The sequence below is a fragment of the Mercenaria mercenaria genome, chromosome 12 (genome assembly GCF_021730395.1).
Source record: "Mercenaria mercenaria strain notata chromosome 12, MADL_Memer_1, whole genome shotgun sequence".
NCBI lineage: Eukaryota > Metazoa > Mollusca > Bivalvia > Venerida > Veneridae > Mercenaria > Mercenaria mercenaria.
This window is the reverse complement of record NC_069372.1, coordinates 34,726,838-34,744,008: the sequence shown is the minus strand read 5'-3', so window position 1 is coordinate 34,744,008 and position 17,171 is coordinate 34,726,838. Positions and strand designations below refer to the sequence as shown.

At 35.2% G+C, this 17,171-nt stretch overlaps 3 protein-coding genes across 3 annotated transcripts; all 3 read right to left on the bottom strand.

The window, feature by feature from the left end:
- Nucleotides 1-256: 256 nt before the first annotated feature.
- On the bottom strand, nucleotides 257-2,385 carry LOC123535904 (uncharacterized). Its single transcript, XM_045318665.2, has 2 exons — nucleotides 1,436-2,385; nucleotides 257-793 (listed from the first exon to the last, which is right to left on the bottom strand). The coding sequence occupies exons 1-2, from the start codon at nucleotides 1,929-1,931 to the stop codon at nucleotides 264-266; spliced, it is 1,026 nt and encodes a 341-aa protein (XP_045174600.2). The 5' UTR covers nucleotides 1,932-2,385; the 3' UTR covers nucleotides 257-263.
- On the bottom strand, nucleotides 1,956-2,393 carry LOC128547534 (uncharacterized). The gene has a single exon (XM_053520510.1). It carries the CDS (start codon nucleotides 2,391-2,393, stop codon nucleotides 1,956-1,958), a length of 438 nt encoding a protein of 145 aa, XP_053376485.1.
- A 7,477-nt stretch (nucleotides 2,394-9,870) lies between these two features.
- LOC128547309 (uncharacterized) lies at nucleotides 9,871-12,836 on the bottom strand. The gene is made up of 2 exons (XM_053519604.1): nucleotides 12,598-12,836; nucleotides 9,871-12,224 (listed from the first exon to the last, which is right to left on the bottom strand). The coding sequence occupies exon 2, from the start codon at nucleotides 12,211-12,213 to the stop codon at nucleotides 10,645-10,647; it is 1,569 nt and encodes a 522-aa protein (XP_053375579.1). The 5' UTR covers nucleotides 12,214-12,224; nucleotides 12,598-12,836; the 3' UTR covers nucleotides 9,871-10,644.
- Nucleotides 12,837-17,171: the final 4,335 nt, after the last annotated feature.

The following is a 17,171-nucleotide window of genomic DNA, read 5'->3' as shown; positions in this document are numbered from 1 at the left end:
GCATACACTAAAAGTTAACTACTCCACATTTGATTGTAATTTCAGACAGTACATTTCGAACTTTTCGTCTCTTCTGCCACGGCGAGTTTTTAAGATTAAAAATTTATTTCAACACATCAAGCATGTTAAAAACTGAAAGTGCATCCACTAAAATTAACTACTCCAGATTTCGTTGTAATTTCAAACAGTGCATTTTGAACTTCCGACTCTAATGGCACGGCGAGATTTCAAGATTAAAAATGTATTTCAACACATCAAGTATGTTAAAAATTGAAAGTGCATCCACTAAAATTAACTACTCCAGATTTCGTTGTAATTTCCGACAGAGCATTTCGAACTTTTTGTTTCTTATGGCACGGCGAGTTTTTAAGATTAATTTCTTTGTCATCGTCACTTTGCTCGTTCCTTTTCGACATGGATAAGCTGACGTCAGAATTTGGGTCCAGTACATTGGACACCTTTTTACGGATTTTATCGTTCAAGCGTTTATACTTTCTGACAGCAGTAACAGATCTATGACCTGTCCTGTCCATAATATCCTGCTCGTCTATACCAGCTTCGTACATGCTGGTTGCACATGTTCGTTTCCCACTATGATTGGAATATACACCTTTCAAAGATCCCCTCTGACTTATTTCTTTCATGAATTTAGTGAGAGTGTTCACACCGACTGGCTGATGTCCATACCGGATCGAGTTTCCAGGCATAGCAGGAAGAGGCCTCTTGTAGAAATCACCGTCGTTACCTACGGCATTTATATACGTTTCAAAATGCGTGGCCATGCAGCGTGGACCTGTGAATTAAAAACAAAATTAGCCTAGAGAGTGACATTTTATAGTTTATGGTCAATGAATTACTGGGGTTGCAATAATTAAATTCCTATCACTAGTCTGGTCCAACCAATTTCCAGACTCTGGCGGTTCCAGCGGGGTTCAGAGGGATCCACGCAGGTAGAATTTGGTAGGAATCCCCTTCCCAAGGAGAACTTTCCTGGATCCGCCCCTGCCCACCAAGTCGAAGTGTTTTTACATCCCTAGGTCTTAAAATGGTAAAATGAGCCGCGCCATGTGAAAACCAACATAGTGGTTTTGCGACCAGCGTGGATCCAGACTAGCCTGCGCATCCGCGGAGTCTGGCCAGGATCCACACTGTTCACTTTCAAAGCCTATTGCAATTAATGAAACCGTTAGCGAACAGCATGGATCCGCGTATGCGCAGGCTGGTCTGGATCCATCATGGTCGCAAAACCACTATGTTGTTTTTCTCATGGCGCGGCTCAAATATGCTTTTAAATGTGCATAAATGACAAGGAATTGAACGGTAATGCAAGAAGTAGGCTGACTTAATAAATTAACATAAAATAATTCAGCCGAGTGTTTAAGCAATGCGTAAAATTGTTTAAATACTGTAGAAGGCTCAATAAAAATTTGCATACCTGGTGTACAGTAGTGTTTTATATCTTTGTTATTTATAGACATCTGGCCTAGTCCACCATGGTAGGTTTTAGATCCTCGGCCAATGAATCGTATGAATCGTCCTTCACTATCTTCACCAATTTCAAACTGGTCACATTGAAGACCACGGTGTTCATCACGACCTCTTAAGCCAAACAACTTGCATGCATAAAAAAACACAGTCAGCTGCAAAGTTTTAGAGTCTTTCAAGCCAAAAACACCGGACTCCCATAATTTGTTTTCGTCATCACCAGAAATTGGATCGGCTTGTTTTGTGTCAGTGCCAAGGCCTTGATCTAGCAGATTTTTCATTTTACTATCCAGTACAGAATAAAATTCAGCAAATGCGGGATTGTTTTTATCAAGAAAGTTCATGTCGTGCACTCCATGCTCGCGTAAATGCCTTAAAAGTCCACACATGACAAGATACAAAGATTTCGGGGGGTAATCCTCTCCTTTTTGGTTTTTTATTTCCATTACGAAACGTATTAACCAATATGACTACACTGATTTGTCCATAGAATGAAGTTCTGGTATGTTATTCGAATCACGGTGTTGTCGCCAGGTTTCGAAAACTTTATACGCCCACCGAGTGTTTTTGGCGGTGTTTTTGTTTCGTTTCGAGGATTTAAGCTCTTCAATTTCCTTGTCCGTGACCGGTTTGCCGAAACGGTCATCACTTTCGCATTTCATTTCCGAACTCTGTGGTTTTAGCAACGCGCTGTCGTCAGATACTGCATTTTGTTCAGTCTCGAACAGAAAGTCTAATCCAAGATCAAAGGAAGCTTCAGCAATGTTATTATCCTGTTTAATATCGTAACAATCCAGAGGTACTTGAGATAAAAATAAATTGTCACTACTTTCATTTAGTAACTCATAGTAGTTTTTTTCCGCGGTTTCTGCCACCTGACTCAAAATTGCATCGAGCCCGTCGTCCATTTTGTCATAAGTAAATATTCACCTTTACTGATCAAGTGCATAACTCTAAATGCCGGTGTGTCTGACCCATCAGACAGCAAACTGTATCGTATTAATTTTCTGCTCTTGTATTGGTTTAATTTACCTGGGGTTTACACATTTGTAAAGCAAGGATTATAAACACTCATTGAACTACTGTATATGGCAAGGAAAACGCCTACTGAACTACGCTATTGGCTATGATACAAAACAGAAAGAGCATTGAAACTCGAGGGTAAACGATTTATACTCGGGGGCTACGCCCCTTCGTACAAATCGTTTACCCTCGAGTTTCAATGCTCTTTCTATTACTTAGTGATGATTAACACTCAAGTTATAAAAAAGATATACAAGTGTCTGATATACTTTTTGATGACATTGTAACATTGTGACAACTCTTACTCGGAGAAACAATTCTATTTCTGCGTGACTTTGTGGATTACATAAGGTGAAAGTAAAATCTTAAATTATTGATAAATTTCATATATCTCATTCTTCAGTGTGATGATATCATGTAAATACATTTCGACAATGAAAAGACTACATAGTACGAAAAATATACATTGTTAAAATGTCGTGTTATACCATATTAGAGAGATATAGGATAAAATGACGAGATACAGATGGAAAGAAAAAGCTGTGACAAGTTTATACTACAAGTATAAAAACCGCCGGAATGACTGTCAGAACATTGAAACTGCAAAATCAGACGAAAAAGCGAAATGGTTCAAACAGAAACCAAAATTCGACAATATGTTCAGATTTTATTTACATTGGTGCTGTTTTTGCTGGAAAGTTCGAAACTTGTAATGTTTCGTTTGAAAACCAATGTGAGAGATGATATGTACATTCTTTTTATTTTTCTGATACGAATGGACGTTCATTTGAAAGTAAGTTTATGTGAATAATGTTTCTACTTGTAAAAAAGCCAATCGGTAATTAAATGAGACACTCAAACAGAACTAAACAAAGTAAGTACTCGTGTTTTCGTAACTTTAAAATGTGCTGGATTTTTTCAATGACTTTCTGAAATCTTGAATATCCATTATTTATTTTAAGTTTATTTGATGTTAAGCGATAGGTTTCCATTAATAATTATAGTTTCAGTATCAGGACAATTGTGTTTAATTCCTTTGTTTCGTTTCTTTTTCACTCACCTGAACTGTTATAAGCGCGTAGACCGTCGTCTGTTGTCCATATTTTTCTTTAAACGACTTCTCCTACTGAACAGTAATTAGACCTCTTGGTCCCGCCCATTTAAAACTTAGCTGCAATGCATCAGTGCTAATATGGAATGTTTGGTGCTTCTATCCGACAGGTCTCTAGACCTAAATCCAGGAGTTTTCCCCTACGTATTCACAGAAGTGAATAAAATTTATAATATGTTTTTCAGTGAATCATCGAAATTTTAGAGTGAAATATATATCTGGTATTTTCACATGGGTAAATTTAATCTAAACATGACATAAAAAGAAAATATGTTTGTTTTACATGTAAGATCAAAATATCTTCGCTCATGAACACTATATCTTACATTTTCTTTCGTGAATATGCCATTTGTGTAAATATTGCATCTAGTTTTGTTCACGTGAGAAAAATATTTCAATCTTAAACTGAACCTCTATGTTTCATACACCATCAAAAGCAATGTATATAAATAATCTGCGTTGGTAATACCAACGTAATTGGTACAATATCTATAGGTACAACTATTGAGTTAAATAAATACAGTTGTAAAGAGTAAGCTAGATTAAGTTCACGAGATTTCTTTATAAGTCAAACATTAATTTACGAGCTTGATCTACCAAACGACTTTGGTCTTAGCAAATTTACCATTATAACTAAACACAGCACCAAGATACACAAAGTCACCAACAATATCTACTTTATCACCATCATAATAGAAAACATGTTCTTTCTGTAATGTTCTTTTAGACTTACAAAATGCTACAACTTAAGTTTTACTAGGATTAACTTTTAAATCTGACATATTACTAAAAGCTAGGATGGCATTTAATGCCGCTTGCAAGTCGACGTGAGACTCGGCAAAAATAACTGTATCGTCAGCATAAAGTAATATAAAAGACGTAGTTTCATCAAAATCTACATTGTAGAAAAATCTCCATTCGCGAAAATGTTTTGAAAGTTATGATTTTCCAGTAGACTTCAATTATGAACAATTGTGTGAGGTCCAAATTTTTCAAATCAGTCTAAAAAAAATCAAGCACATGGCCTTATCCGTTTTATTTGCTGAATTTCCTAGGTACATTCTGCAGTTTTGAAAAATCAGAGTTTAATAATTAAGAATTCTACATTGTAGCAAAAATTTCGACCCAAACGTGCAGAATTACCTTAATTATGTGATTATTTTGCATTGTAAGAATTGCTGTGCATCAGTTTTACCTTTGATTTTAAGGTTTCAAACATATATTGATATTTTCAAGTTTCAGAATTCATTTACGTCGATATTATCAAATCGCATGATTTAACCCTTTGATTCACAAACATGTCAGACATCCTTCGTTCCAAAATAGCATACCGCGCTGTGTGCTCACTTCTGTTTTTGGAACTGAATGAAAGACCTCGTGTGAAGGTCATCTTTTTCCAAATAACTCCTGTAGATATGAAATTGTCATTGGTGTGGTTGATTTCTGTACGAAATATTACTGCATCTGTTAAAAATCTGATATAAGCTATGTTAATGACTCATTATAAACATGGCTACAATAATATCCAAGTTATAGTCGAAGTAAAACTGTTTGATTTGTATCTTTTAGACAACATGTTAAGTCAAGCCAAACGGTTTAATATCTATGTCACTTTTTACGTGCAGCGGTTACCTACATATTTTACCAAAGCAGTTATATACGTTCCTATTGAGACAAGCTTGTGCATGCGTAAAAGAAGTAAATTTTTGCTGAGAATGAGTATTCGGATAATTAAGATATGAAATATGTACTACCAAGAAATAGATTGAAGTCTGAATCTAATTTATTTGATATAAAATTACTTTCCGGATCTTCCTGTCAATGCAATGATAACACTCATTTTAAGTAACAAGCTGCGTGTTACCTATCCCGTTCATAAAATATATCTCAGTGTGAATTCATCATTAGCTGAAGAAGATGCTGGAATAACAACTGAACGATCACCTTCTTTTTACGAGTCTCGCTTTTTCCCCGTACCTTTTATTGTAGATCGTCACCAAGGAAGCGAAGTCTGGAAGCTGCTTGTTTAAGTAAATCCTGTTGTTTGTGATTTTCATTCATTGAACTTTTCATTTCCTTTTTTCTTTGCTGTTCAGGCTATTAAATTAATTAACGTTAGTCGATTCATCTTAACGAGTAATGTTTTTGTTTTCAAAACAGGTATTAAATACACACCAACATACTCAGTGAGAAAAAAAATGTTTAAAATAAGCTTTTAACAACATATGTATATAGCTGTTCTACTCTGTACATACCCCACTGTCTAGATAAAAGATGATGGCTCTAAAACGCTATTATTCATATCGCATCTAAAGTTACATAATTTTATATACGTTTAATTGTTACGGGTATAATATAGTTCAAGTCTGAAAAATCGAACTATATAGTCTGCTACGTAGTATGTTGATATGATTTCAATCGTGTTGTGACAATGATACATAAACAGTTCTTATGAAAATAGTGTTTCAAATTCAGTTCAAGGTTTGTAAAACTGTGTCATCTGCAGATTCACAACATTGACTCGGTACACACATAAACATGTAACATGCATTTTTTTAAAGTCTGTAGAAAACAAACCGTGTTACTTAAAAGAAAGATATAGAACATTCTCGCCTTTTGTGGTTTTCTTTTGTCTTCATTTCATTTCAGAAAACATGGTTCTAAATCAGAGATCACGTGAATTACCTGTATATACATTTAGGATTTCAAAATTGGTTTACACAGTACAATATTCATTGAATACTTTCATTAGTAAATACAAACAATTTCCGTGTTGTAACATGTTGAAATTTAGTTCGGTGTTTTGCTTGTGCCCGAACTTCTTTCATGATGCGCTTCTTTAATTAATTCAAACAGAAAAAACTTTTTTTTAAAAAATGGAATGCGAGCCTGGAAGATTCTATTCTCCGTTCTAACTATTGATAATGATTCATTCTGAACATTTCATTGCGCATTCAATTAATCTTTGTATAAAGTAAGCGCGAGCATCCGTAAACAAAAATGCCGTCATCCGTTCCAAAGACGTACAAAATGAAAGAGTTCCAATTTGAAACATCACCCGTAACGTTACGGTTATGTTTTGTTGATTTATAATACTTTTTTAGAACTTGAAGGTTTATAATACAAGTGTCAGTTATAACAGTAGCTTGATCTGTTGATCTGGAATATTGTTTTCGGCTGTTATTGATTTTGCTAGATCAGATCACATTCGGCGTTAGCGCGACTTCTGTGATCGAGCATTGTACAATCCGCTCCAGCCAAATACAATGTCGCTGATCAGGCAGCTGTTATATAACCCTATTGTATCTGGGCAAGATAGGTATGTAAATATTGAATATGTTTACTTAGAATGACAAAAGCTATAAGAACTTCAGTTTACTGTACGTTGCAATTCGCAAATTTAGGCGCTACGGAATACATGTAAAAAATTAATTTGTAAAAAATAATAATACATCATTATAAAATATGATGTGATTTATGCACTAACAATCTGGAAAACATTTGACAATAGAAAACAATAGAAAGCATGTCGGTAAGTCAACAAATGCAACAACAAAATCTTGGAAAACACACACCATGTAACACTAAAGACTTCTTTCATCAAGGGGCAGTACCCTGTATTTACCTTTGATAAGACACATTAGATATGTGAATTTCTCTCCTAATCTACCTGTTAGGTAACAACGTATCTTGTCACCAATAAAGTAAACAGTTGTCATTATCATCTATAGAATAATAGGAAGGAAGAAATAGGAGTAAAATTAATGCAAAAATTTTATTGGATAAAATATTTTCATGATCACCTCAAATATATGAACAGAATCAATAATTAACCTCATGAAGAAGAATAGCTTTGATGTAATTATAGTCATGTAAATTATACAATTTTGTTATAAAAGATAATAAAAATTCAATTTCAACAGTGATATGTGATTGAAATTTTCATTGAAAATATTCAAATTGTGAATTAAAGATATCCAGGTAAGATAACTCTGATTGACCATGAGCAGTTTGAACAACGGCTTTTAAAACTCGATTTGTAACATTTAGTGTTAAAATAACATTTTGTTTCAAGTTTTTCTTAAAAGGCGGAGATACCCGGTTATTAAATGAAAGTTCATTTTTCGAGTACAGGCTATGAAATGGAGTAAAGCAGTCTGACATTGTGAAAACGTTTACTTGTAGCAATTAAGAAGAAACGTATTTACAATATGTAACAATACAGAAAGAAATAACAATTTAAGACACCAGCAACATATTTAAGTTCTATAATTTTTGGTTTATCAGACCTCTATCGCATTTGCATTAACGTGGTCTTCTTGTAAAACTACAAAATGCAGGTATTACTGGATCTTTACTTGAATGGTTTTCTAACTATCTTTTCAATAGACGCCAACGGGTTATCCTTCCTGGAACCTCTTCTACTTGGAAAGGTATTGGTGCTGGTGTCCCCCAAGGATCTATTCTTGGGCCTCTTCTGTTCTTGATTTTTATTAATGACATTGTAGTTGACATTGGCAGTGAGATCAGCTTGTTTGCTGATGATACTAGCCTTTATATTATTGTTGACCAACCTGAACAGGCAACTCAGTTACTACAGACGGACATCCGGAAAATATCCAGATGGGCCGATACATGGTTAGTACAGTTCAACCCTGCAAAATCTGAATCTTTACTGTTTTCTCGCAAAGCAAATCAACATTTACATCTACCTCTCTTTATGGCAGGACTCAAGATTCTTGAGGTTTCCTATCATCAACATCTTGGTGTCACTCTGTCAAACGATTGTAAATGGCACGACCGATTTTGGAATATGCAGATGTAATCTGGAACAACTGCACAGGATATGAAAAGGAACAACTTGACAAAATTGAAAATGAGTGTGCCAGAATCGTAACTGGAGCCACCAAACTAGTATCACTGCATGACTTAAGACTAGAGGTGAATTGGAGGTCGCTTGAAGATAGAAGGCGCGATCACAGAATTATCATGTTTTTTTCAAATGTGCAGAGGCACTGCTCCTTCGTATCAGATCAGTCTCGTCCCGCCAGTCGTTAATTCAGTTTCCAACTACAGCCTTCGCAATTCCGGTGATCTCCGCTCGGTGGCATCTCGCACTTCACAATATTTCAATTCCTTTCTTCCTTTGACTGTGCGCGAATGGAACGATCTTTCGGATGACATCAAAAATGCACCGCCGCTTAGTGTGTTAAAGAGGCGTCTTAAGGCCGACCAGCGTCAAACTCCCTCTTATTATTACTGTGGAAGTAGAAAAGCACAAATTCTTCATGCTAGACTTCGTATGAAATGCAGTGGTCTTAATTATCATCTGTTCTTACGTAATATTGTTAACTCTCCGCTTTGTCATTGCGGACAACCCGAGACCAGCTCACATTTTTTGCTTGAATGTAGACTGTATTACCTTTCTCGGCATGTAATGTTAACTTTGGTAATTTCACCCAGTCTATCACAGTTAACACCTTACTTTATGGTGATACTTCTCTGTCTGATACTGACAACAGACAAATCTTCACAGCTGTCCAACAATTTATCATTGGAAGCCATAGGTTCGCTTGACTTGTGATCTGACCCCTATACTGTTTTACGCTGTCATTATCTCCAGACAATAAGACTGTTATGTATATAAAGCTAGGAGTGATTTGGGGCAGCTGAACATTTCCGCTACATATTTTCTTCCTTCCCTTTTCATTCTAGAGAATATAGTTTTTCTATGTACTATTTCTTAGTGTAACCTTTATGGTTACCTAATTTTGCTAAAATATTCTAAATACTAAAAAAGCGACGTACTAATACTTTTATTTCATCTTTACCTTCCATTTCTGAGCATTTTGTTGTTTTTTCCCTTTTTTTTGGTTTTTCATTTAGTTTTTTTCCCCTTTTCATGAATAATTAAGAATGTGTTACACATTAGTTTAACAGCCATCCATAGTATTGTAAATATTATCTTTCCGGAGGTTGACTCAATAAGTATTTCAATACTTCCGTCAATATCCCATTGCTTGTGTTGTTATGTCTGCCTGTATGTGTATAAATGTATATTGTGTTACATTTGCAATAAAATATTCTTAAACTTACGTGGTTATGACAATTTACAAATATAAACTGTCATTCTTTGACCGTAACAATGACACGTGGCTCTGACAATTTACCAAATAATACACAGTAATTTTAGACACCTGGTTTTTCTTTTACATAAAATAAACTATATGTAGCTCAAAATACAATAAAGGTAATATTTTATCTTTTATTTATAAAACAATCAGTCGATAAACTTAAGCCATACACTGGTATTCCAGCTATTATACTTCAAACATCTTTGCCTCCTCTACGGAGTATCTTATCAGCTAACCGAACATACTATAGTAACTCATTTTGGACAGGGTCGCTAAAATGCAATTTTAACCATTTTTAAATGCAATTGGAAGCAAGATGCTGCTAAATTACTTTAAATATTTTTGTATCATCATTTTCCTTGTTTGTTATAATTTCATAATGTCATAACAGTGATAAAATTTGTTTCAGAAGAGAAACATTATTAAATGTCCTTTAAAGTTAGCGAAAAACGTGTTTTGCTTGCATTTTATGTAGGTTACACAGGAAAATACTACCAGTATGGCTGATTTCAAATGGAATTGGAAGCAAGAAGAATAAGTGTTACATTGATAAAAAATACACCACTGGAAAGATAAATGAATTTTACCGTAGAAACAGTGATAAATTTAAATATCAAAACAGAAATTAAAAATGGTTGAAGCAAAATTTAATCCTTCTATATTTCAATGTAAACCAGAGGTCTGTCTGATATCAAAAAGTCTCTGTGGCGGCTGTTCTCGCACCCCGCTGCGGATGGCTTGATAAGACGTCTACGTAGAAATTATGTTTGGTATGACGCGCACGCACGCACGCACGCACGCACACACACACACATAACAAGAATTTCATTAGATAAAAAATCCAAAATATATTAAATGGTATTCTTTACAACGACTTGAAATCAATTGACATCAGAACGTAAAATTGAATAATGTCGTCTCGCTCTTGTGGTGGTGCATTCCGTCAAATTTCTTGAGAAGAAATGTAATGACTGTTTGCCCGGAACCCCTCAGCCTCTTGACACTGTTGATTGTTTGAACAAAACACTCTCCCTTCTTTTCGAGTATAAACGAACAGTTCGAAGAGAGGTCAGCGTGGACGACCAAAGGATCTACAATATTGTCCTTGTAAATTATTTTTAATCCGCAAGTAAAACACTCCAACAAGGTATCTATACCCTTATAATAAAATCCAGCGTCTGCAAATATTTTGCTTGTTTCAGTCTTGTGGTTTCTTGTCGTCGGTTTGGAGATTTCTAGTTTTTCAAAGGTCGAAAGTCTTGATGATAGTGTTCTATATGATTCTATCGGAAAGACACTTTCTTTTGGCTTTTCAACCGGAGTGCTATCTAATTGAAACAAGTCCTTTATAAATGGACATACTGTGTACTTAGCGTGTAAACGAATAGGCTCATCATGTTTTTGTACAGGTATTCTATTTAAACCACAGTAATGACATTTTACAAAGCACGGTTTATCCGTAAGGAAGAACCCGGCTTTTGCCATATCGTTTGCTCTTGGAAGCGATTCTTCGTCCCAGTTATTGTTGAACGATGCCAATCTTTTCTCTATTTCAACATAGTCTGGTTCCACAGGCATAAATACTTTCACTTTTTTCTCTGTTTCTTTATTAATTGCTGCAAACACGGCTTTGTAGAAATGGGGTACAATCGCCTGGTGATTTTGTGTAAACGATCCATTGACGGATAAAACAATGCCCCAATTAGTTCGAATGTGAGAAGCGTCGCAAACATGTTGACAAATGTTTGCAAAAGCATTTATCATATTTTCTGAGAAGGACCCCAGAGAAACATCATCGTTTACTGCCAGGCTCACACTCGTGTCAACACTGCAGAGAAAATTGCATTGTCCACATACCTCCGCTGTTTTGTATTTATTGTGGATGTCTAAATGTCCCGAGAACTCGTCTAGATTTACCTTTAAATATTTATCATAAGCAGTTACTATTAGACCAAATATTTCACCCCTGAAGTGTTGCAAGCATAAGCCTTGTAAAAACAACAAGTCGAATAGTGTTCCAGTGGAAAGAACTTCGAAAAACTCGGGAACATATGAGTTTATTTCATTAAGTAGTTCATGGCTAAAATTTTCAGAATTTGCATCAAATGTCCGCGCGCGTCTCAGTCGGCCTAACCCTTTTACCCCTAAATTGCCAGTCGTTATAACTGTGAGTATGTTTTCTGTTGAATGCACTTGGAATGCAATATCAACCATATATTGACCATACACATTTTGACAAAATTCTTCCGAAACAATGAATAAAATCTTCTTTGCTTTACTGATTAGAAAATGAAAATTCTCCAGTAGAGATTTTCCTGGAACGGCATCATTTTCTAAGGACAAGTATGTTATGTTTTCATCATCGAGAAGCGTCAACAGTGTTTCATTGGTCCATTGATCATCATCATGTACAATGAATACATTGTAGCTCGTAGATTCGGAAGGTATTATAGCGGTCATAGTTATGTTTTCTGAAAGTTAGTAGAAAAAATCGGTGAATTCTCCTATTTTACCTCATACGAGAATAAATTAATGTAAATGATACCGTGTCAGTAAGTGTTTTATACGTAATGTACTTTCAGTTTACTCAAATAACTAAATCCGATTTTACTTCCTTTTAGTGGTGTAAGGTAGCAGTTATTTAAATATATATATGTATGTTTATCTTTAGAACTCAAGTAGTGTTTTATATATTTGACCAGTACGATCGATATGTTTAAATGAATTCATTTGAGCTACTCTCAGCTTACATGTCTTAATTATACCCATCGTTTAACCAACACTTATTATATTTCTGAACGGAAAGTTAATACAACCAAAAAAAAAAAAACAATATGTACGTACCTTTACACTTTGAAATATTTATTTGCAGAAAAATATAAAATGTGTATATCACAAACGTAATTAATGTTCTAGTTTCCAGATATGAGATGATAGCTAAATTCTTAAAGCTGTGCTTATTGGAAATCAATTACTAGTTCGTAGAATTAGAAACACAGTGCATACACTAGAGACATATTTTCCCGCATGACGTACAACAAATGATTCAATATCATGTTGTAATATTTCATCAATGTCAACTCCAAAGTTAACGAATTTCATAAAACGGGTATCCGTTTGTGAAAATGATCTCGTCATTCGTTACTATAAATGTGTAAATTGGAAAACCACAGCAAATGCTTATTGCGTTATATATTTGGCTACCCGAATGAAATCAAATAGTTAATTCAATTATGCAGAAATTCGAAGGTTTAGTTTAAATATAGTCCCATTTTTTTATTATGGCATTTGTTAACCCTTGAATAGCTTCACGACATTAAACTAAAATTATTGAAATTGGTAATATTAAAACTAAGCTTTATGTCACAATCTGACATGCGGGCCACAAAGTATGTATAGTAGAAAGACAGGTTATTGCATAATCTTTCTAAAACATTTTGAGATATCGAGGTAAATGTCAGATTTCAAGTTTAGATTCCCGTGTAAATTTCATTAAATTTGGTTCAGTAAAAAGGAAGTTATCAATTTTGAAATTTCAGCAATTTATGTTTTTATCCTGGACAATTTACTTTCACGGGTTAACAGTCAATTTCACGGCTCTCTCGTGATTCACGTGCAACATCAATATTCTGGCGGGACAAAAACATAAATATTGATAAGTCTGGATATGCATATAGCGCACACCACATTACCGACTGACAGAATGTCACTTGAATCTATTCTTTGCAGAAATTGTTTTTGCCCGGTCGAGGTAAGAAGTTAATTTGTTAGTTTTTGCATTATTCTTTAATTGTGATTTCCTTTAGTGAATTTTTGTTTATTCTGAAGAATTTTGTAAAAAGGTTAACTTTTCTGCAAGCTATTGGCTGGTTTCAAGTTGTCAGGCTAATTCTAAGATGTTTCACTTGTATTAGGTTTCAAATTTATATTGAAAGTTGTGTAACGAATTGTTTAGTAAGTGCTTTCCACATAAACCGTATTTTGTCAAATTTTTCTTTGTATATTTCCATGTACGTTATTATTCTGTATCCCAGCAACGTATGTTTATACTACAGATGTATGGTTTGACTAGTATGGTACCGAATATTCAATACTTAAATGCAATTTAAAGATATTGTATGCCGATAATTGCATTATGTTAATTTGTTGTTGTGAATGATAGCTGCAGTTAATTATCCTCTTGTCTATAAAAGGAATTTTACATACTAGTATATGATTTGTTATCATTATCTTCTCAAATCCTTACCATACTTTAACTTTAGTTAGTCCAGTAAGTAATTAACTAGTGAATTGATAGAAATACTAAGTGACGTATGTATTCAAGTGAGGTATGAACTAAATAGCACGTATACTTTGTTGTATTACTGGCACGTATTATTTATGGGAGCCGGCAGAAGTATGGTGTACCCAACATAGCAGAGTGTGATTTTATTTGTATTTGCTATGGTGTTTACCAATGTTATATATTTTAGCTTCTTCCGCCGGACGAAATATTTCCTGGTGATGTAACGATCCGGAAGTGATATGTCCGTGGTCAACGTATCTCGCCCTGATGTGATTACCCAGAGCTGAGGATCTTAGTTCTATGGTTGTGCCTTCACCGCCAAGCTGTTGATCTTTGTACTCGGCTCAGTGATACAAGCGCCAGATATTGGGAACCAGAATGGGGTCAACTTCTTTGCGATTTGATGGAACAGCATTTAAGTTGTGTAATTCTTTCGCATGCTAGTTTATTGGAGACTGAAACATCTGTAACGTCACTGTGGAAACCTTTTAAGAGATCTTGGACTGAAACATCTATACATGTTAACTCTGTAATAGGAAATTAGCTCGTTATATTTTTCCTTTCTATCTTCATTAGTTAATTCGTTTCTTTTTATTTTCATTGCTCATTTGTAAATGTCCATTCATGTAAATAAACTTCTGAATATTGCACTAAGTCTTGAATTGTTCAAATAGGTTTTGTCACACTTTACAATAAATATTTGTCTAAATATAAATAACCTGGTATGCTCAATAAATCAATAAGGATCGATTCTGGATTAACTCTTCCTTTTTTATTTAATTATACTATAGATAGCATGCAAATCAGTTACTTTCTAAACATTTTAGACTGTGGGGTATAATAAGTTATAAGATATACCTCAATTTAGATTCCAGATTTAAAACATTTCCCATTCTCATCCCCTCCAGAAAATCATGGCTACGACCTATGTATATTGTGTGTGTGTGGGAGGGGGCAGTATATAGCAGTGAGCTTGTCGGTCGGTCGGTCAGTCCGTTGGTTTTCATGGTTTCAGGACAATAACTCATGAAAGGCTTCACAGATTTAAATGATGTTTGGTACACAGGTGTAACATCATACAATACAGGTCAAGTTTGACTTTGAGGTCAGTAGGTCAAAGGTCACGGACACAAGGACTCGGAACAGTTAAACGGTCTCCGGATAAAAACCTGAGAATGCTCGGGCCTAGGATCATAAATTTTGGTACACAGGAATAACATCATAAAATACAGGTCAAGTTTGACTTTGAGGTTAGTAGGTCAATGGTCAAGGTCACAATGACCCGGAACAATTAAACGGATTTCCGGACGATAACTTGAGAACCCTTGGGCCTAGAATTATAAATTTTGGTACACAGGTGAAACATCATAAAATACAGGTCAAGTTCGACTTTGAGTTGAGTATGTCAAGGGACATGGTCACAGTGACTCGGAACAATGAAACGGTTTCTGGATGATAACTTTAGAACCTTTAGGAGGCCTAGGATCACGAAAGTTGATAGGGAGATTGGACATGACCAGCAGATGACTCCTTTTGATTTCGAGGCCGGTAGGTCAAAGGTCAAGGTCACAGTAACTCGGAAGAATTAAATCATTTCCGGACGTTAACTTGAGAAAGCTTGGGTCTAGGATTATGAAAATTGATAGGAAGGATTGTCATGACCAGCAGCTGATCCCAATTGATTTTGAGTTTAGTAGGTCAAAGGTCAAGGTCACAGTTACCCGGAACTGTTAAACGGTTTTCGGACGTTAACCTGAGAACGCTTGGTCCTAGGATCACGAAACTTAATTGAAAGGTTGATCATGACCAGCAGATGATCCCAATTGATTTTGAGGTTTGACTTTGACATTGGCTTACTTCCGTGACATTGCCGTTTTTTGGGGAATCCGATATAATTCGTCACTCCTTTGACAGCTCTCGTTGGTTCAGGCGTTGAACTCGGTTTATTAAAGAAATCTCTGACAGAATTACTAAAATTGCAAACTTTTAAATATTTCACAGAAGCACCTGTGAAGTAATTTCGTCTTAATAAGTGAATATGTTAGTGTAATAAAAACACAAATGTTTTCAAACGTTTTCGGTTGTGATAAACACTCATTACAAAATATTGAAATACCCTTTATTCAATAGATCATTAGGGTACATCTTAAAATTGACAAACCATAAAAGTTCAGTAGGTGGCCCGGGGGTGTAGTGGTGACTGTCAATCCAGAGGTCCGGGGTCGAATCCCTGTCCAGGCACTGGTAATTTCTGAGATGCTCTTGACTGTCTCCTAACTAGGAGGCCAGTACTGGTTCTTCCCTGGAAATACGGCTTCGCGTGTATCGGTGCTATACACCGGGCACGTTAAAGGTTAAAGAACCAGACTGTCTATTCATGAAAAGGGAGCTATATAGGTCAAATAGTACTAAATAGGTAATGAAGCAGCACTTCCGGGCTAGTCGGATAATAGCGGAAAGACAAAATCCTCATTTTTTTACAGTTAAAGTGGCATTTTCATGTTTTATGTTAGCCAGTGCCTATTTTTATTTCATTGTGGAGCTATACTTGACATTTTTGTAGCATTTTCAAGGAGATTGTTTTGCATTTTTAGACATGTAAACAAATCTTATTACTCATGTGTTCATACCCACATTTTAGATGTCAGTTTGGAAGATTTTCCATAGTGTTGACCTATCAGACAAAAATATCTCTTAGAAGATACATGAACCCTACTTTTCTTGGTGTTTTTTGGTGGATTATATGTCATTTAAGCACATAAGGCTAGTAATTATTTTTAAAATGGGCCTGGCTATGTGTTACAGCTTTCAGAAGATTGTTAATTTTATATAGAACATATAGCAAATTTCACTATATAAATGAAACTACAGAAAGCCACTTTCTACAAAAAAGAGGAATCCTCCATTTTTCCAAGTTAAAGTGGCATTTGCATATTTTATGTAAGCCGATCCTGTTTTTATTTCATTCTACTAACTTTACTACAAATTGAACGTGATTACGACCGTGAGAAGCTATGCTTTCTCAAAACCAAATCACTTACACGAACTCACCGTGCACGTTAAAAAAACCTCCCTAATTTTTAACTCGGACAGGAGGAAACGTGTTTCCGTAGCCTTTGTGTAGCACATTGAA